General features: G+C 40.5%; 1 protein-coding gene across 1 annotated transcript in view; it reads right to left on the bottom strand.

The window, feature by feature from the left end:
• Positions 1 to 1,541: 1,541 nt before the first annotated feature.
• LOC102231625 (dynamin-3-like) overlaps positions 1,542 to 20,654 on the bottom strand; it is a 37,091-nt gene continuing 17,978 nt past the window's right edge. Inside the window, exons 13-21 of the mRNA XM_023335071.1 lie at positions 20,500 to 20,570; positions 20,300 to 20,354; positions 18,284 to 18,397; positions 12,096 to 12,205; positions 10,225 to 10,339; positions 8,555 to 8,719; positions 7,099 to 7,334; positions 6,824 to 6,997; positions 1,542 to 4,584 (exon numbers count right to left, since the gene is read on the bottom strand). Coding sequence (XP_023190839.1) covers positions 4,542 to 4,584; positions 6,824 to 6,997; positions 7,099 to 7,334; positions 8,555 to 8,719; positions 10,225 to 10,339; positions 12,096 to 12,205; positions 18,284 to 18,397; positions 20,300 to 20,354; positions 20,500 to 20,570 — 1,083 coding nt within the window. The 3' untranslated portion in view covers positions 1,542 to 4,541. The remainder of the gene's footprint in view (positions 4,585 to 6,823; positions 6,998 to 7,098; positions 7,335 to 8,554; positions 8,720 to 10,224; positions 10,340 to 12,095; positions 12,206 to 18,283; positions 18,398 to 20,299; positions 20,355 to 20,499; positions 20,571 to 20,654) is intronic.

The following is a 20,654-nucleotide window of genomic DNA, read 5'->3' as shown; positions in this document are numbered from 1 at the left end:
TGTAGCATTTCATAAAAGTGACCAGTAGGGGGAGTTGCGTGGTGTAGCAGCAGAGCGGGCGCCCCGTGAACATAGGCTATGTGTTTCCACGCGAGTTCGATTGAGACCTTTGTTGCATGTCTATCTTCCCCAAGCCCATTTCCTGTCTGGTAGCTCTTAATAAGGGCCACTAATGCCAAAATATATCTATATAACAGAGATAACTAGATATATCATATTTATTACTTAAATAAAGTAATAAACGTTTATTGAACGTTTATTACTTTTATTTAACGTTTATTACTTTTATTTAACGTTTATTACTTAAGCAAATATGACTTAAAAATAGTCAGTGATGTTATTTATGAAAACCTGAATCAGAACTAGGAGGATGAAAAAGAAAAATAATAATAATTTCAGAGTTCTTCAAATGCTGATGCACAAGTATAGGTGAACGCATCATCGTTAAAAACATGGCCATCAAGTGACGTGTTCAAGTAGGTCGTTTCGACAAGTGAATGAAAATACTGTAACTTTGGAAAAACAAAGTTAGGACGAGTTGCAATGAAGGGCTTTTTAAGATAAAGTATCGCGAGACTTGCCGTTACGGGGAACGTTTAGGCTTATCAGAAACCAAAAGTAACCCGACATTATGTAAAGCTGTTTCAATTAGGTATGTAAAGCTACCTAATTGGTAGCCAAGCCGGTCAAATAAAACTTATTTTGTAGTGTTAGTTTTTCCTCACAACACTTTTCCGACATTATTTTTCACGGCCACTAGAGGGTGCTGCTTACTCACCTTTGAGACATTTTCAAAGTTTCATCTCGTTTGTAAATAACCTGGAAGACAAGCTGGCTCTGGTTGTAACATACTAATCAGCCTTTACAGAGGCAAAAAAAAAAATCAGTCAATCTTACATTATATGTAGTTTGTTATCTAAAGAACAATTGTTTTGCTACCATTTTATAATTTGTGATTTCATAAAAGTCAAAAAACCCCCACCTAAAATAAAACTCCACAGATATCCCCAAATGCCCGAGGGAGGTTACAGAGTCCTTCTGGGTACAGTCATTTCCATTTTGTTTTTCATGCTTGTGTTTTAATCTACTTCCTCCTTCAAACTTGTCCACTTGAATTCTGTATCCCTGCAGCAAAACATTTGTGCTCTAAATGAAAACACAGCAAGGATTTCTGGGAAATTTGGTCACGGTAAAACCCAATGGAAAGCTGTGTGTGTCATACTGTTAAAACTTTATAGCCTGGTTGACGCGATCCATTGAGATGATTTACTAACCTGCATTTACTGCATAACTGTTGCATCACGCACCTCATTTTGTCCAAAAAAGGTCACCACACCGACTAAAACACATATTACGCCTAAGGGGAATCATCAGTCAAACTCTGGCTCACACATGTAAAGCTTTAATGCCTTGTTACTCAAACGCAACTCAAAAAACCAGCCACCGTTTTCTACATAGGTAATGTGTATTAATTTGTGTTGTTCCATCACATAGGCTTCAAATCCACATTCTTAAACAAGAATCACTCTGTTGACAAGGAATGACATTATGAGGAAGAAGTTTATTGAGGAGCGATACAGACACAGAAAATTAACAACTTGTGCATTTCCAAATTGAACAATACTTTCTCTGCTAAACAATTTTAGCCAATTTCACATCAACTGGAACCTTTAGCTTCGTTTCTTTTCTATTTTTGTCACTTCAAAATTCTCCTTCTGTGTTTAACTTTGGCAATAAAGAATTATAATCCTTTATTTAGACTGTCATTAAGGCAGTCTAAATTAGAGAGAGGAGAGAATATAGTGAATACAGACAAAGAGAACGATTAAAGCGCTAGGATTCTTGACGAGGTCTGTAGAGTCCACTGGTACACTATGTCCTTATCATTACCTATATACATCAGAATACAGCTTAGGCTTACATACACAATAACAAAGTGACAGAGAAGCACTTGAACACTGACGATACGACCTTAAGCTCTGATACAAATGCTGACGGAGCGGCGCCTGGCTTTTGAGCGGAAACGACGAGTGGGCTAAAACTGGAGTGGAAGTTCGTGATGGGCATAAATGTTTGGGTCAGACCTGAGGAAAAGGCTAACCGGAGGGAACCCAATGACATTCGGAATAGACTAATCCTCCTCTATAGATCCACTCTGAAAACAGCCGGGTAATTTCTTAAGCAGAAATGTTGTGTTTGTGCTGTTAAGACATAGAAATTGGGTAGTTTTAACCAAACACTGGGCCTAGCATCGAGACCAAGTTTGTTGGGTTAAGCTAGCAGGAGCCTCATCACTCTTCACAGAGCCATTTTGAACTTAACAGCAGTCTGACCATATTTAACGATAAAATAAATGGTAATGTTATGCTGCATTATAATATTGTCACTCTGTTGAGTTAAAAAACAAGCTCGCTTAACTTTTTAGCTGCTAAGCAGTTAGCACCATTTACTGTTAGCTATTTTTAACAATAAAGCCAATATAGACAGGCTAAAAAGCTGCATTTATTTCTACTTCACCTATTCTTGCAATTATATTTCAATTTTATTATTTTAAGTTGTATTTATTTAATAAGGAAATAAACCACAGATGTACTAATGAGACCAAAAATGATTTTCATCATAAAGACCTGAAGTTTTTTATGCTGGGGATGAGTTTTGCTCAAGTTAAAGTGCTTGTCAATAACATTTAACCATACAGTAGATAGTTTTATTAAATAATAATTCACTTCAGAATTTATAATCAGTCAGAATTTAAAGTAAAAATGAAAAAAATATATATATATTTTTTATTAATTTTAATAAAAATACTACTTGTTTAGTAATCCAGGTGTTGGAGCAATTTATTCTTTATCTTTATTAATTTACAGAAATTACTAGTATTTCACAATGCAGATTAATCACATTACCTATTTAGACCTAAATGCCTCTCTTCTGTGGAGACTTACCTAGTTGACAGCAGCATGGTCTTGGACTGCGGTCAGCAAAGAGTCGCAACTGCGAGTTAAAAGGTGAAAACAGCGCAATGGAGTTTTCTATTAAACTAAGGTAGTATGTACTTATTGCAATGATCTGTTATCCTTCCACCAAAGCACAACTAGTTCACAGCTAACGTTTTAAATCAAGTTTGAAACAAAATCCTGAACAAAAAACCTGGAAAACTGAAACGTTTTGGTTTCAGACAATAATAGATTTTCTTTAACATTTTTATGATGACGTGCATTTTTACATTTCACACGTGATTAACCAAAGCGCTAGAGTACAATTAATTTAATTCCATTTTTTAAATCGATTGACAGCACTACTTTTAACATATGCCGGTACAAACCCATAACCAACCGTTGTGGCGTTGAATCAACTCGTTGATGCAGGACTCGGTTAACAACCTAAATTGGGTCAATCTGAACCCAGCAATTTTAAGAGTGTAGCTGAATGGAGCGTCTCGTGTCGAATAAGTTGTTCTGCCGTTGTATTTTTGTTTTTGTTTAATTGTTAGTTTTAACCAAAGCTTCACTTCCAGTCAGCATCTGAATGGGAGCTTGAGGCCCTTCGGTTCGGGGGTCACAATCTGACCATGGATACAGCACAGGTGGACACCTATGACGAGGTTAAACGTGTTGTCGAGTTCTGTGTGTCCATATAGAGAATATCAAAGGTGCTCCTCAGCACTGCTATGCATGTATGGCTGCTACTACAACACAGGAACAACTCACAAAAGTCAAACACTGAATGTTCCCCCCGCAGGGTTGTTTTTTTTTATATATATATATATATGATTCATCATTAACAGCTTTGACAGTGAAAACAAACAGAACTGAAACGCCAACAAACGTGCAGAGACGGCACATGCACACGTGTCCTCACACACGCACACACACATGTACAATGTATTATTCACACAGAAAGAAACAAACAAAAAAAATCAAGCTTATACGCACTTATACTAAGATACAACTTCTGTTCCTAAGAGAACATCAACACTCGGTGGGGGAGAGGGGGCGGGGCATTATACAATAAATTAATACAATACTAAATCAAACTCAGCCTACATATAGGCAAATTAATCCCTCTCCCGAAAACACACACACACACACGCCCACGCACGCATACACTCCCATGCAATAAAAGCAGCTTATGTGGCATGCTGCGTTTTGGAATGAGTAGGGCAGTATGATTGCTGAGCCTATTTTTTATTTGTTGTTTTTTTTTATGTAGAAGCAGCGACTGGGGGTGCTGGTTGAACCGTAGGGGTTGTAGGTAGGAGAGGAAAGGGGAGGGCGGGGGTTTCAGGGTAGTGGACCTGCTAAGCGAACCTGGATCACAGGCGAGCAACAAGCGCACATACACATACACCACAAGACGAGTACTGTACTGTACATAAATACATGGACGTCTTCACCTGGCGGGAAACTGAGGTTGAAGGGGTCAAAGATTTCGGCGGGCGTCTTCGCTAAGGACAGACGAGGACAGCAGAGCCATGGCTAAGAGAGAGGGGTGGGAGACAGAATTGGCGCGGACGAGGGGAAATCACGCCGGTGGGGTGATTATGGCGGGGCTTGTCTTGTAGGAGACGGCGGTGGTCGCCGGCTGGAGAGCGGTGACGCATCAAAGAACAGAGGAAGAGGAACAGATTGTCATTTATTTGATAAGAAAGTAGATGTACATGGTATTTTTCTCTCCACAATGAGGCAGGTATTACATTGTATCTAACAAGTGTTGCTGCCAAACCACAATTAACGTCAGTGAAATTTGGGCGTCATATACAAAAATGAGCAGGCCTGTCACGATAACAAATTTTGCTGGGCGATAAATTGCCCCAAGAAGTTATCACGATAAATGACAATATTGTCGTCTTGAGACTGTTTTCAAGTAAATTCAAGTAATTCTAACGAACATTTAACACTAGAACTGAAAGACATTTTAAATATCCGAAGTAAATAAACAAAGCAACAGACACAATGAAATAAAATGAATTATGAATTCATTGTAAAGAAAATTGTCCTTCAAAAAAGGTCTAGTTGAGACCAATGGGAGGGCGGGGGTTTCAGGGTAGTGGACCTGCTAAGCGAAGACTTTTATCATCCAGTTTGTGGTAGAAAGAAAAGAGGAAAACAATAAATCCAGCAGATGGAAAGTATAGAGCTCGTTTTAACTTCACAGGTGTAGAAATGAGATTCACTTTAAAAGCTTAACCTGCCTTCACCTCTGAACAGATGACAACGTTTATACTGAAGCTAGCCTGTTAGCAATTTACAGTCACCATGAAAGCTCACAGGGTATCCCCTATATGTATTGGTTAACTGATTTTCACTCTTCAGAGTCTCTTAATCCATCCCCAGCTGCTCAAATACTATTAGTCCGAAAGAATGACATAAAAAGATTAGAAGATGTGTGAATGCAAAGCTTCCTCGTTACCATAGAAACTGCTGGGCACTCCAGCTTGCCTCTACAGCAAAGAGCGTAGGTGGAGAATGAGAAACGTTGCTGAGAAGTCGCTGTGAAGATTACAATGAGCAGCATGTGCAAGAATAAATTATAAGACTGTGAAGTGGCTGCCTCTGCCTGCGCATATAAAGCTCTCCTGTCGTTTAAAGGTCGGTGGGCGTCTTTGGAAAACTATTGGTATAGAAAATGTGTTTCACCTCCATAAGTCCTCCTCATTGATGCATAGTAACTCATTATGTAGGACAACCCATCCTGTAGTTGTGAAACAGTAACTAATACATTATGTCTGCGCACATTAATGTGCTGATGACTGTAGGATTGATTAGCCTCACACTGAGGAAGAGTGATTCAGGCAGAGTGACACATGCTTAGTGAGATTCATGCCTACGTGAATCTTAGGATGTGTTAACTTTGAACAGAAAGAGTATGCACTATAAAAATTTAAAGGCTTATTTAAATAATGTCACTGTATGAGCAGCCAGGGCCACACTTCAAAAAAGGCTTACTGAGGCGGTAGCCCAGGGCCCCAATGTTTTGGGGGCACCAAAGATTTTTCTTTTCTTTTCTATTCTCCTTTGAAGGAATGGAGGTTTTGCAACGTTGTACTTCATATTAGGTGTGTTGTATTTCTATTTTTGGTATTTCTATTAATTTAAACAATATTCAAATATTTGACTATTATGACGTTGAAGTCAAATCGACTTCAACGTCATAATAGTCAAATATTTGAATTTGGAATTTGGAAATAACGTGGAGCTTGTTGGCCAGGGGACGTATTAAACCTACCATGCATCAGTTCATGGCTGCTCATCTGTAAGACTATATTTTAATGTACTGTAATTGGCATTAGAAAAATACTTTTTCCTTAGTGGATAAGGCACCAAAACTGTCTCCAGCCCAGGGCTCACATCCTTGTAAAGCCACCCCTGATTGCAGTCAACGTGTAAAGGGATAAATCATGATTTGTTGAAGAAATGAAGACACCAAGATTGTTATCTATTCTACTGCAGGTTAGATATTACTTGTTGGTCACCCTTAAGCAAAATCTTACCTAAAACACTCTAAACTAATCCTTTAAAACACCTCCTTTTCACATGAAACCCAATGTAATGTGAATAAACTGTTTATGTGCTCAGCTTGTTTCCAAAGCTTGTGGTTAGCTAATTTGGCTATTGCTTGTAAATTTGCAAGATACATCTACTTTAGCTCAGTAATTTTTTTAAATTGCATGTTTGTATATTCGGCAATGCACTTTCCTCATTAGGCTTTAATTACATAAATAAATACATTTTACCTTCAGTAACTTGGTAATTCTTTAGAAACAGAATAAAACCTTTTGAATTAAATAACACAAAGCATTAAAGGTGATGACTGCGTTTACCTGGGGATGCTAGGGGGGGCCCTGTTGGGGCGGCTGGGTGCCTGGGGGCTATCAGCGCTGTTGTTGAAGGGTCCCAAAGGTCCTGGACGGTTTGGTGGCAGTGGGGCCCCTCTGGGCGCCGGCCGCTGGCCCGAAGACATCCTTCTGGGGGCCGTGGGACTCGGAGGAGGAGACCTGGACAGCAGAACGGATGTGATCAAAAGAAAAAAACAGCAAATGTCAAGGCTTCCTGGCTTGACTTTTCCTTTCCCCATTTAAGTTCATTTCCATCTTACCTGCGACCGCCGGTGGATCCTCCCACCCAGGAGTTGTCAACAGGCGGAGGCATGGGGGTTGTGATGGTGGATGTAGAGATGTCACCTATGATGGCCAGGGCCTCCTTCAGGGCCTGGTGGGTCCTCAGCACCTCGTCCCTCCTCTGGGCCTGCTCCTGGGACTCATCCATCAGGGCATTCTGGTCACCTGCAGAGTACAGGCACGCCAGCAGCTCCGCATTGATGAAGTCCTTCACCTTTTGACAAGACCAAACAGTAAAGCAGAAAGAATTAGAGTGGTAAAACTGTAAGTTAACTACCAGTGTTCCTGTCTTAAACTTTACCTTGTATAAGCTTTATAAGGGCATTTCTAAATTATCTGTACTGAGAGTTTCTGACAAAACTCAATTTCCAATACTTTTTGTTGGTACAGTCTGTAATTATGTCAGCCACAACTGCAGCTTGGCGCAGCCTGAGCACTAGTCATTAAGTTTTACAACTGTAAAGACAAACTGCTAGGTTTCTGAAGTAGGAGCACGACGTTATTTTGTGAGTTTTGTCTGCAAAGAATTAAAATAGAGCTGAGCTGAAAACGGTTTCAAGATGAAGTAGCAACAAATCAGAAAGCAAAATGGAAACACTATTTACCTTAAGCTTGCCACGTAAGCCAAAATGCTTAAATTAAAATGAACCATGCTATTCTTTTGTATGAACAAGCTCAATGCTGTGGGAAGCATTTATCTGGATATGAACAGTATTTTCTAAAAAAATGTTTGACAGTTCTCATAAATTTAAGAAAACAGCATCTTAGTTGCTAATCAGCTTAAATGAAAACGGTTAGGCTGCGCTGCTACATGCTCTGTAGCCCAGCCATTTTACTTCACCAACACGTGAAGTAAGAAAATCTAGTCAGCTGTACTCCTGCAACCTAAAAATATCTGTTCTTTATTTTTCAAATGATAATTTTTTCATTTTTTTTAGGAAAGCAGCTTACACAAACACATGTTAGTTCAGGCCAATGTGTACTACTGCCGTAAGCAGTATATGTCTGGATATAAACAGTATTTTCTAATAAAAATGTTGGACAATTCTCACAAATTCAAGAAAACATTCTACCTGAAAGTTGATAATTAGCTTGAATTAGCTCGGAAATGGTTAGGCTACATTCTCTTCTATTTAAACACATTAATAAGGAAGTCTTGTCAGTTGTTCTGCTGCCACCTGAAATAGTCTGCTCTTTATGTTTCAAAAAATAATGGGTTGTAAAAGAGCAAAAGACACGGTATCTAATCTAACTTTTGATATATTGTTTCAAAATGTTGTTTATAACTTTGAAATAAAACAGCAGAAACAGCAGAAACAATTTTCCTCTGGACTTACTAAAATGAATGGTAAAGTAATTTTTCTTGCATTTCACCATTAGACGTCGGCTCTGCCAGACATTTGTGTTCGTAGATGTTTAGTTTTTTTTACTTACATTGTTGATCATCAGATGCATGATGGTCTTTGGGATGAGATCCCGGATGCACTTGCTGACAATAGCCATGTAGGAATCCACCAGGTTGCGGATGGTTTCCACTTTGCGCTCCAGCTGAGGGTCCATGGAGAAGTTGTCGGTGGTGGTGGTCGTCTCGCTCTCAACCTGCAGGGGGAGAAAAAGTTCACCCCTTTATTTCAAGGGAAAATGATTCCACAAAGGCTTAAAAGTAAAAACAAAAAAGAAAAAGCTGACATGTTTTGACAAGACTAATGTACTGACATTTTTGCCACTCACACACAGGAGCACACATAAAAAATAAGTGTTATACATTCCTGCTGTTAATGTAAGGCAATAAAACTCCTACAGTTCTTTTTTTATGCGGTTTAGTTTTTGTGATGTTTAAGTCACTAGTAATTAAACTGTACTACATAAATACTGTATAATTTAACCATTATTTATTTTAAAACCAGCAGTCCAACAGGCACTTTCAGACAGTTTGTTAAAGATTATCGGCCATTTCACATCATCAGCTACACGATAATCATAATCATCATTATGCTACATGACATGAAATGCACACATTTTCTCCTGCAGCCAAGACTGCAGCTTCTTGGGTTGTACCATATGAGGAATCTATGAATGTTTATTTAAGTTATCTGGGTACATTTGTCACTTTTCTTCTACAGAGGAGAATGAAAATTTGTCAGAACTGAAGTACAGTCTTTTAAATCAGATGTCACAAGCCATTAACATTCAGTATTTCTGTCTAACGATCTATAAATGTTATTTCTGTCTGGTTTGTATAAATCAAAAAAGCTGATTACGTGCTGAAAAGCGAATCCTGACTAAAACATTTACATACGTAGCCCATGGTGTTAATCTTGCTCTGTGCAGTGCCGTGCAAAAGTATGTGCACCCCCAAAACATTTTTGTATTTTGTCAAATTACAACTGTAAACTTAGATGCATGTAATCTGAATTTTCCAGAAATTTTAAATATACCAAATAAAAGATTTTTTTTTTCACTTTATTGTATTTCTATAGATCGACATGACTTATTACGATGGCAATGCTAAAAAAAATTCAAAAATAAAATTACGAGAATAAAGTCATAATATTACAAGCATAACGTTGTACGAGAATAATGTCTTATTACGTGGACAAAGTCCATAAAATTATGAGAATTAAATTACAAGAAAAAGTCATAATATTTTGAGAGTAAAGTCATACAATTACGAGAATAGTCGTATGAGAATAAAACGGAAATAACATGAGAATAATGTCACAGTATTAGGAAAATAAAGTCATAATATTTCAAGAACAAAGTCATAAAACTATGATAATAAAGTCACAGCAATACCAGATTAAAGTCGTGCAAGAATAAAGTTGTAATAATGTGACAGTAAAGTCATAATATTTCAAGAATAAACTTGCAATATGACTTTATTCTCATTATTTCAACTTTATTGTTATACAACTTTATTCTCGTTACTTTATTCCAACGATTATATTTATTTTATTTTATTAGTAATATTTGGTATACTTCCTGGTGTGTAACGTTGCCTAAAAACCCAGGCATGAGCTCGGTGATGATGTTAGGATCCGATTAAGCAGCCGCTGTGATTTTGAGTAATTCTCACTGAACCGTGTTGGAGCGGATTCTCTCACCGTGGTGGTCTTGTCAGGGTAGACCCCGGCACGGAGGAGGGACGACTTCCAGCTGTCCACGTCATCCTGGGAGTCACAGGCCAACTCCAGAGTGCGATTGTCCTTGTAGACGTTCCTAAACAAAATCATTTGCTTAGAACGTCAAGTGTGTGTCAGACGATTGCCTCTTCCATGTGAAATAGTTTCCTGTTGGGTGCCAAGCCAGGCATGTCCAACAGGAAACTTTCACGGGACATGTTGTAACAATTAGTGAAAGTTCAGGCATGAGACAAAACCTTTTTACGCCAATTCAGACTTTTTAAAAACCATCTGCTTGTTTATCTGCTTGATTACTACCACTCCCTAATGAAAATTTTCTATCTGTTTAACAATTCCCCATTTAATCAAATCGGGTTTGTTGAAAAAGCTAAAACTAGAGATGTCCCGGTCAAATCCCAGGTGCGTTTTTAAAGTCAAAGCGTTTTTAAGCGCCAAGTGAAACTCAACTCCCACTACCTGTTGTTGATCGACAGTCCGTGCCTCTGTCAGTCACACATCCTGGTAAGAATCGCAGCTGTGTTTTGCATGTCTCCCCCAAGTTTTTTTTCTCTCTAAATCCCAGCCTGTGTTCATGTTCCCATCTTCAAAATCTGTGTCATTTTGTTGCTCTGTTCTCAGGGTTCAATGTTGCAACTCTTTGTAATGATGCTGGAAGTAAAAGAGGGATTGCAATGATTGTGTGTCTTTTTAACATGACCTGCTAGGATCCTGTTCTGGGCGAGTTGCTCAGAAAGCAGCTGAAACATTACTCCACAACTTTTAAGACATTCAAATCAAAGTGTTAGGTTTACCACTAACTAGCAATTTTTATTAAAGTTTGTTTTCTCTAAATTATTAACTGGAACTGCATCAAATTAAAGAGCAAAATTACCTGGCATGAAAACAGGAGATTAAATATGCTACGGTTAGCTAACATCATCGATAAATTAGCTAGTACCGTACTGGCGGTACGTGTCCAGTCTGGCACATCGGTAGAAACGGATGATATAGCTATGTGCATTTTAGGTGACCCGCTGAGTTAACAACTGTTGGAGCAGCATATTGAGGGTGACCTGCAGAAACTCCATTTAACACTGAATATTTATGATATCATCAAAAAATGTGGATAAAAGAAGCTGGCAAATCAATGGACCGTGAAAGAGTTCATCAAATCTTACCTGCAATGGTAAACCCTGATTGGGTCAATTTCAGAGTTGGGTAATAACCACTTAAATTCACTGAACATTTTTGAAAAAAAAAAAAAAAAAAACACTTTTAGGAGCACTCTGTATCTTTATTTCTACTTGAATGATTTCATTGTGAAGTATCGCAACTCTTCCTTGAGTAAAATTTCTGAATGCCAAAAATTCACCAGACACAGACGCACGCAGCTTCAGTTTTTGTTCAAAGTTTGCTAAGCTGTTTATCGAAAGAAATTAATTTGGAAACATTTTTCTTTTGTTACATTATTTTGTAATTACATTATTTATAAGAATTATTTTCATTTTGACCTTTAAAATGCCAATGATTTCCGCATAACTATATATTTTGGTCCCTCTGATGATATAATCTTTAAATATTAAATGATTTATATTTTGAAGACTTACTCAGTACCAGAGTTGCCTTTTTACCAAATACTTTTTCACTCTTATTTCAGATATTTCTTTGACATTTCCTTTATATTTGAGTAAAAATATGTTTAAGTACTGCTACTCTTTCTTGAGTACAATTTTTTTGTACCCAGCGCACCTCTGGTCGTTCCTACCTAAAACACATTTCCCCTCTTTAGTCCTAGTTTTTATTTAATATCGTCTGCACAGATAATTTCCAAGCCAAAGTCATGAGCAGCAGACCTGGATTCTGTGTTGAAGATGGAGAATATGTGTTTGCTGGACATGAAACTTTTCTCCACATCGCGGACCTTCAGGTTGTCCAGGGGGAGCATGTACTTCTTCTCCTTCTCCTGGTGGAGGGGAAAGAGGAAAACAGTGATGAGCGTACACACAAAAAAAGAAAAGCTAAACGAGTTATTATGTTTTTGGTATGTTCAGCATCTGTCAGGCAACCAACCAACTGCAATGGGTAAGAAAAAGGTGAACGCAAGAGAGAGAGAAGTGGGGAAGGCAGAAAGAGAGAGGAGGTGATGCTAAAGGGAGGTGGAATGGGGGAGAAATGAGAGTGGGAGGTGAAGGCAGGAGCAGAGAAAGGGAGAAGAAAAGGGAGAATGAGCACATGTGGAAGTCATTAGGGTTTGGGTCGGGATGCAGTCGTTCTTCACGGTGCGTTTTCATGCAGAGAAGCGCTGGCAGAGAACTCTAAGGAGAGTCTGGTCGAGGTTAAGGGCGGTGCGGGGGGCTTGGTGTGTGGAAGGGGCAGGTCGCTGATAGGTAAAAGCCCCGGCTCAAACTCAAACTGAAACTCGGGGGGCCGACGTCTCTGAGAACCCCGGGCTCAAACAGATAAAGAGCGGAGATCCTTACCGTTCACTTTACACTTCAGTCCCAGCCTATGCGTCTTAACTCGGCCTGTCTGTTTTCTTTTATCTCAGCCACTCAATATTTTCTCTATATTTTCTCTTTCCATTCCAGAGGGGCCCACTTCCTGTCTGACTTTTTTTTTTTTTTTGTTCGAGGGAGGGAGAGGGAGAGCGAGAGAGATTAAATGACAGCCTGGCGTTAAAACTCAACATCTGGTAGTGCTTAGCACACAGAGATGCAGGGAAAGGAGGGAGAAGTTAAAGACGGCGGGGTGAAGGAGGAGGAGGAGAAGCCAAAAAGGAGAAGAAGAAGAAGAGGAAGAAGAAGAAGAAAGTCGATTCAGATGAAGATTCAGAAGAGACAGCCCTTCGGTTTGGAAAGTTGTGGTTGACACAGGTAAGACGTGGTGGGCACGGAGGAAGAGCTCTACCTCTGCAGAGACTCTCGGGTTGGATTCCCCAAGGGGTCACCACCGCCCTTATATGGTCAACCGGGACCCCTCCTTCTTCCTCTCCCTCTCTTACCCCCCACCCCTCCCTCGTGAGCGTCTCTCTTTCCCTCTTTTTTGTAATATCCCCTCCCAGAACGCGCAACCAGTGTGTCCCAGTCGTCTGAGCGAATGTGCCACGTCAAGGCTGGATACTCTTCATGACCGGCGTGACCTGAAAACTGGACCGGTCCAGGACGCCCGACCTAAACAAATAAACAGGAGGGGGAGGGGGCCGGTGGGGGGCACTTCCAGAAAACCCCCACACCCCACCGACATGGATGAGGCGTACCGCTGCATTTCAAATTTGGGGGGAAGTTTTTTTGCTGCAGGAGCGGCGAGAGGGGAAGGGGCGCCGACGGCAGAGCTGTCCCACCAGCGTCGGGACCGGCGGCGCACAAGGCCTGGCTCTCCACTCCGGCTCCGTCCACCCAGTGTTCAGACTACCTGTTCATTGTCATACTGGTGTACAGTAGTCTGCACATTGGTTAGACTGGGCACGGACCCTCTTCTGTCCGTCTGTCTCTCTGTGTGTTTCGTCCTTCTTCACCATACGTCCGAGGTCTCCACCTCATTTTTTTCTAGACTTTGTCAAAAAGAGCGCTCTCAACGCTTGGCTCGCTTTCCCCGCTCGCTTGCTGGTTTGTGGAATAAACTTGGGTCACCAGTTTCCTCACCACTAACTTCAGATCTGGCTATGTGCGCTTGAAGGCATACCTTGGTTTCAAATCAATGCTCGTTGAGCATTAAAAGAAAAGCAAGTTCACATAAATCACTGCATGAATGAGCGAGCATGCAGGCTGCTGAGGAAGATGCGGTCACTCTGGAAAGGGAGGGGAGTAAGGGGGGAGTGAGAGGGGATGAGGAGCAAGTATGGCTGCAAAGCATTGATCCAAAAGGGCTACGGACCAATCAATCAATTGGGGTTTGATGGGAAAATTGAGACACCCCAAGCGAAGGCATTTCTGTGGGTGGCCTAAGCAAGCACAGGGCACTGATGTATGATAGGTAGTAGCAAATGCAGGAAAAGCTGGAAAAAAAAGACTACAAAAACCACAAACACACACACAAAGCAGTAAATCTAACTAATCAGATTTTCAGCTGAGAACTTGGACTGTTCCCGCAAAAAGTCACAAGTAGCAGATAAAGTTCAGAGAATCAAAGCAGCGCCTCTGCTCTGCAAAGAGCTGGAGGACGGCGGAGTGAAGGGCACTGATATCTAATATGTCTTCTCTTCTGCAAAGAAAAGGCCAGATGATGATGTTTGGATTGAAAGTGTTCCTGCCAAGAATGCAAGAAGTTCCAAAGGAACTGCCAGCCGCATTAATACAGGGGAGGAGGCAGACGTGCACACCACCGTAGAAAAGTTCAAGAGGGTGTAAAACAGAAATACACGAGGAGAAGCTAGCGGGGTCTGTAATTACCGGCAATGCCGCGTTAGCGTCTCGGATGGCAATCTGCACGGCCCCCGTGTGCACCGCACCGCGCCGTCTGAGGTTCTGAGCGGGCGGTCGCGTATTTTTGGGTGGCTGGGAGAGCGAGCATTTGGTTGGGATTGGGGCTGCTCCAAATTTAGTGAAGAAGAAGAAGGAGTCAATGGCTGAAGTCTCAGCGGAAGGAGGTGGGGAGCAAAGGAACACAGAATATAAGGTGCATGGAAAGCACGAGTGAGGATGTGTTGGAGGAAAAAAAACATTTTATTTGATAATCAAAAACTACAGACACAGCTTTTTTTTGTTCAAGAACTCATTCCAGAGGACATTTTCCTGAAAACTCTTGATGGCAAGCAACTCAATCGGGTCTCCTGGGCAACAATGCAGCATCAGAATGGGCTGGCTGGAGGAGCTGCTGTGTGTCTGCCTATCTACACTTGCTGTGCAGAATGTCCTCCAACCTGTACAGCAGGCACAGACAGGCAGAGAGACGTCAGCCTGCCAAGCAGAGGCCGGCATCTGACCAAATGCTGCATCCTGTCGATGCTGGCCTGTGGATGCAAATGGTGGTGGGCTATAGCTGCTAAAGACATTTGCTGTCGTTAGTCATTCTTAAAATAATAAAATACTGTTTTAAAGTAGTCATTTACCCACTATTTTGATGGTTTGACTAGGTTTTTGTTTATTATTACTTCCTTAACTTAAAAGTACAACACAATAGGTTTTAAAGAGTCCTTCCTGTGCCTAACTCCGGTGCTTTTCAGCTGGAAGTCTGATTAGGAGCAGGAATGGACGATATGGCTGAAAAACGTATCACGATATATGCTTTTCATATTCGGTCAATATTAAGAATTATTGATTCATTTTTTCTTTTAAATATCTGAAATCCTGCCAAATTGGTGGCGTGACTTCTCCAGTTTTACCCACAGTTTTTATGCCATGTTGTTGTTTTTCATTTTGAAAAGCATGGTGGTAAAACTTGAAACTGCTGCTGTGCAAAATACTCAGCAGGTTGTTGCTACATAACCAAAGAGTGAGTGAGTTGATGCCGCCCATTTTGCCTAGCTGGCCATGGGAGGTCAAGAAGCTAAAGCGAAACTATTGCTGTATGTACTATTACTGATTTACTGTCTAGCCCTAATGAGGAGTCTTTGTGGACTTCATGCTGTTGAAATGGGCCATTAAAGGGAAGGTTTGGGAATTTTAACGTGAGGTTTTATAAAAAGATTAGTTAAAATCTTACCTGCAGTAGAACACTTCATGTCTTCATAAATCCAGACAAGTTGAAGCTAATAGCTAATAGCTAGTCTGAGACAAAAGCTAAGAAGACTTCTGACATATTGAAACTATTCTAATCTCCAAATCTCATAGCGGTTTATGTGAATTGTATCAGCTGTTTGCATTTATTGGTTAGTTACACAGCAGGCGATTAATGTCTATGAAAATGAGGGCGGAAGCAGTGCACCAGTAATCATCTTCCTGCATAAAAGAAGCACTGAGTGCATTAAAAAAATCTATAAAATTGTTTTTGGTAAACCAAAATTACTACAATATTTTTTCTTTTAACGCTGCTTTTACTCTCACATCAGGTAGTTAACTAAAGTGGAAACATTTCCCATGTTCTGTTCTCAGTTTGTGCTTCACACAGGAAGATCTTTGGTTTTGCACCTCCTCCAAATTCCATTTCCTGTGAAAATAATCTTCAGCTTCAGTGTAAATATCCATCCATTGTCTTTCCCCGCTTATCCTTGCAGGGTTTCCAGTGATCTCTGGACAATAGGCAGGGACAAGAAATAATTAAATATTTCCGTTTTATGTATCATTTCAGTCTGGAGGAACTTTTATTTTGAAAATCCTTTAACCGGATTCTCTCAGTTACGTCTTGCGCGCCAACATTGAGCCCACAAGCAGCAAGATGAGCCAGAAACAGATCAGATTTTTTGGAAAGTTTCTTTGCGAAGGGAAAAAGGCCCAGAGAAGAGACAGGAGAATGGATTCATCCCAGTAGGTGATTCCCACAAGCTCAGGGCTCCCATTAATTTGTCGTTATCGTGAGTTAAAATGTTCTGTGTCTTATTTTGTAGGGGTGTGTAAACGTTACTATGGCAACCAGAGTCAGAGAGCGTTACGGCGGTGGTGGAAACGAGATGAGAGGAGTAGAGCTTGTGAGTTTTAGGTCTGGTTCACACGATTTAAAGATTGTCGGCCGATTTTCCAAACCTCTGTGACCACAGAGCCGATAAAAGTCCAACAGGTTCGGTCGGTTCGTGTGTCCAGCCACACGGCAGGAGCAACACACCACAGAACCGATTCCAGAAGAAAATCCAGTAAAACCGCCAACATACCAAACGTGAATTTAGAGTAACAAACACGGATGACGATGTAGATGCAGTAGTGATAGTTTGTGGACTCATTTTAAGCGATAAAAGATGTAACAAAAAGAAAAAAACGTTAAATAAAAGACTGAGGGAGGCGCAGTCGCACTATTTGCTGCACTATGCACTAAATCGGGCTCTCAGTTGCGCCATCTCAGCTGTTTGGGATTCCCTCTGTTCTTACGTCACGGATTTCTGATTGGATACCTGTCACATTCAACAGGCTGCGTTCTTGCTCCCAGTCAGGGAAAAACCCCACAGGCTGCGATAAAAGGGCCAAGACAATTCAACATGTTGAATATGTCCGATGTTAGATTGGAGCTGCCCCATGGGCCGCAGTAAAATTGCCAAGCCTTGACCGGTCTGCAGTGACAAAAAGGTTGGGGACCACTGACCTACAGGACACGCAGGACAGACAACCATGCACACACACTCACACACCTAAGGAATCAACTAACCCAAGAGTCATGTTTCTGGACTCCCAGGTTACCCTGGGAGGAAGCCAGGCTACCCGGAGAGAACAAAGGGAGAACATGAGAAATCCATGAAGAAAGACCCCAGTCTGGGATTTAAACCAATGACGTTCTTGCTGTAAAGCAACAGTGCTACCAACTGCAGCACTGTCTAAATAACCATCCAATGCAAACATGGCGATAGTCATAAACTGAGATTGGATTTTTTAAAATCTGATTTAAGTCTTTGGTTCATTAGGCTAAGCCTCACATTACTGTCATTGCACAAAGACAACAGTAAATTTGGCAACAAGATGTCATTGCATAGCTACCGCAGTTTACAGAAAAATACTGAAAAACTACAAGTGTGTCTATAAACACATAGATATAAAAGTGTTACTGGTGCATGTAAGGAAAAAAAATCTAAGTATAACTTAGCATTTTCAGAGACATTAGCTTCATCCTCTGAACTCATCTAGCTTTGTACTGAATGAATAATATATATTTTTTCCTTTAAAGATTTTTGTTTAATGTGCTTAAGTGTTCTTTTCTGCAATTTTGCTTAATTCCTGTAAGGATCTGAGGTATTTTTAGAAAAGCACTACACAAATAAAACATTTTATTTGAAGGCGCCTTTCTTGGCACTTAAAGTCACTGACCAATATACAAATGAAGATCCAATGAGAGTTATCTACTGCAAGACACCAACTGCTTATGCCTTTCAACAGACTCACTCCTACCCCTTTCCACAGTTACCCACATGTAATAGACTAATATTATTATGTAATAAAACTGAAGGCAGCTGAATCACGCTCACCTCATCGTCCTTGAACCAGGAGAGACTCTCGGCAGTGAGCACAAACCAGTACTCCTTGGCTCCTCCCTTAATGATGCTGATGTTGTTGATGGTCAGCCAGCCTTTACGGATGACCTGAGGGGAGAGGGTACAGCCGAGGCGTGAGCGGCAAAAAGATTCTCACCGTAGAAGCTTTATGTTAGTCGGAAACAGCAAACTGGTTACATTTTGATCATGTAATTTGCGCAAAGGCGGCGAGACGAAACGTGCGCGAAGGTTAATTGAGGTGTGTGAATGTGACTCACTCGGTGCAGCCGCACTCACAGCTAGATGCCGGTTAGAGGCTTTATCTTCTACCAGAGATAAAGCGTGCGTGTGTGTCGTCAGTGTTGAGTGTATTAACCCCGACACAAACAGAACCATACAGGTCCGGTGCCAAGGGATTACTGGGTCAGATTACTGTCAGACCTGCACCGCCTAAGACTGACTAAAGAGTTTACCCACATCTTTATAAAATCTCTTTCTCATGGCTCCAAGAGCTGAAGATAAACAAGAAGAGATGAAAATAGAGGTGGAACTGGTGTTAGGAGAGAAATAAAGTAAGAAAAAACTAGAGCAGCAACTTTTTTTAGTAAAGAAAAAGTTTCAGCCCCACACCGACCAGTTAGCATCCCTATAGCGCGTCACGAAGGAAAATGGCAGTGGTGCTGGAGAGCACCACACACTGGCGAGAAGCAGAACTGCAGCAGGTACACACGACATTGCAACACACGACCTACGGATGAGCGATACTCACCGACAGACACCCTCGAGAGGGCAGCTGAGATTCTCACTAAGGGGTGGGGATGAAATGCAAGGTGGCACCTTTATGACACAGGGAGGGTTCAAACAAAGGGAAACGTCTCAACAACACCAGGCATGATGGTGGGGGGAAAAAGTGATACTAAACAAAGAAAAAAAAAAGCATTTTTCAATAGAGATGCACCGATCGCAGAATCCACTTTGATGTATTTTTTAAAACTCTGATCTGCCGGGTATGATTATAGTTCATTTCTTTCAAGAACTGACATTTATATACAGTATATATATATTGTGGATAAATTTCACTGATTTAACAATGAAATGTTAGAATAAAACTATTGTTTTTCAAAATGTACGGCGCTGTCCTTCTGTATCATAGAAAATGTACAAATACAGTTAAATCCTCCAGGTTGTGCAACATATATAATTAAAAACTAACTCAAACAAAATGCAGCACCTCTTTACTCTTTCACACAACACCTGAAAATAACCCCATAACAAGGTTTTCAGACCTTTTTTTCAGAAAAAAAATCATTTCAAAATATACTAACTGTGCCCCACAAAATATGGGAGAGAAAAAAGTGTTTTATTCTTTCATTTGTTATAACTGGGGGTGTAAGAGGCCTTTGACCAATGTTTAGCTACATCAGCAGAGAGAGCAGTATGCATTACACAGCTCTACAGTTCAACAGGAATTCACTGTTGTTTTAAAGCCCAAATAAAATTACTAAAATCAGAAGCTGATTTCTCGGTGCATCGCTACTGTTTAAAAATTGGTGACTACCTGAAACACTGAAGTATGGAAGCCAAGAATGAACGTTTTCCACTTTTCCCCGGTGGTTTTCTTGAGATAATACAGTATATTCATTTTCCAACAATTTCCTCGAGATAATTAATTAACATCAAGATACCAAGTTAATCTCTCTTGAGAAAACCATGGGGAAACAAAATATGTGGCAAACGTCCGCTCTTGGCTGTTAAACAAAAGCATGGGAGATAAATAATTATAAATATAAATGATATTTTATTGTAGAAACTTTAGCAGTGAAATGAATAAATCATAAATTTCATCCTATGCAAAAGATTAACTAAACGAAGAAGAGAGTTTTGTAAATGTGTTTCAGCTCGGTGGTTTCCATTCTTCTGTGCCGTCTCTGATTCGCGTCGATGCGAACAACAGCTTCGACCTCGTGTGCCACCATTTGTATTTTGACACGAAACGGAGAATACGCTCACCTGATTTCCTGCTGAACTCTGACTCTTGTTAGTCTGACTGCTCCTCTGCTGAGCGCTGCGCCACGGCAACAGCAACACGGACGCAGACATGGAGCATCAGATAAATAAGAAGAAAGTAGGTGGGGAAGAGTGACAGCAAACTTTGTTAAAAATACAAAAATTTAGTGTGTTGAATTGAGGTGAGATGGTTTCATGTTTACCTAGCAAATCCAATAAAATCCTCATGATTGGTGTTTATGTAAGAGAGCTGCAGATCAATCAGCAGCAGAACCTGAAAGGACACAAGATATTTATTATGAGAAACGACTGGAGGAAGATGGAACAGGCGTGTAGAGTAGCACCGTGATTATAAAAG

The sequence above is a fragment of the Xiphophorus maculatus genome, chromosome 6 (assembly GCF_002775205.1).
Source record: "Xiphophorus maculatus strain JP 163 A chromosome 6, X_maculatus-5.0-male, whole genome shotgun sequence".
Classification (NCBI taxonomy): domain Eukaryota; kingdom Metazoa; phylum Chordata; class Actinopteri; order Cyprinodontiformes; family Poeciliidae; genus Xiphophorus; species Xiphophorus maculatus.
The sequence above is the reverse complement of the archived record's forward strand: the minus strand, read 5'-3'. Positions and strand labels throughout refer to the sequence as shown.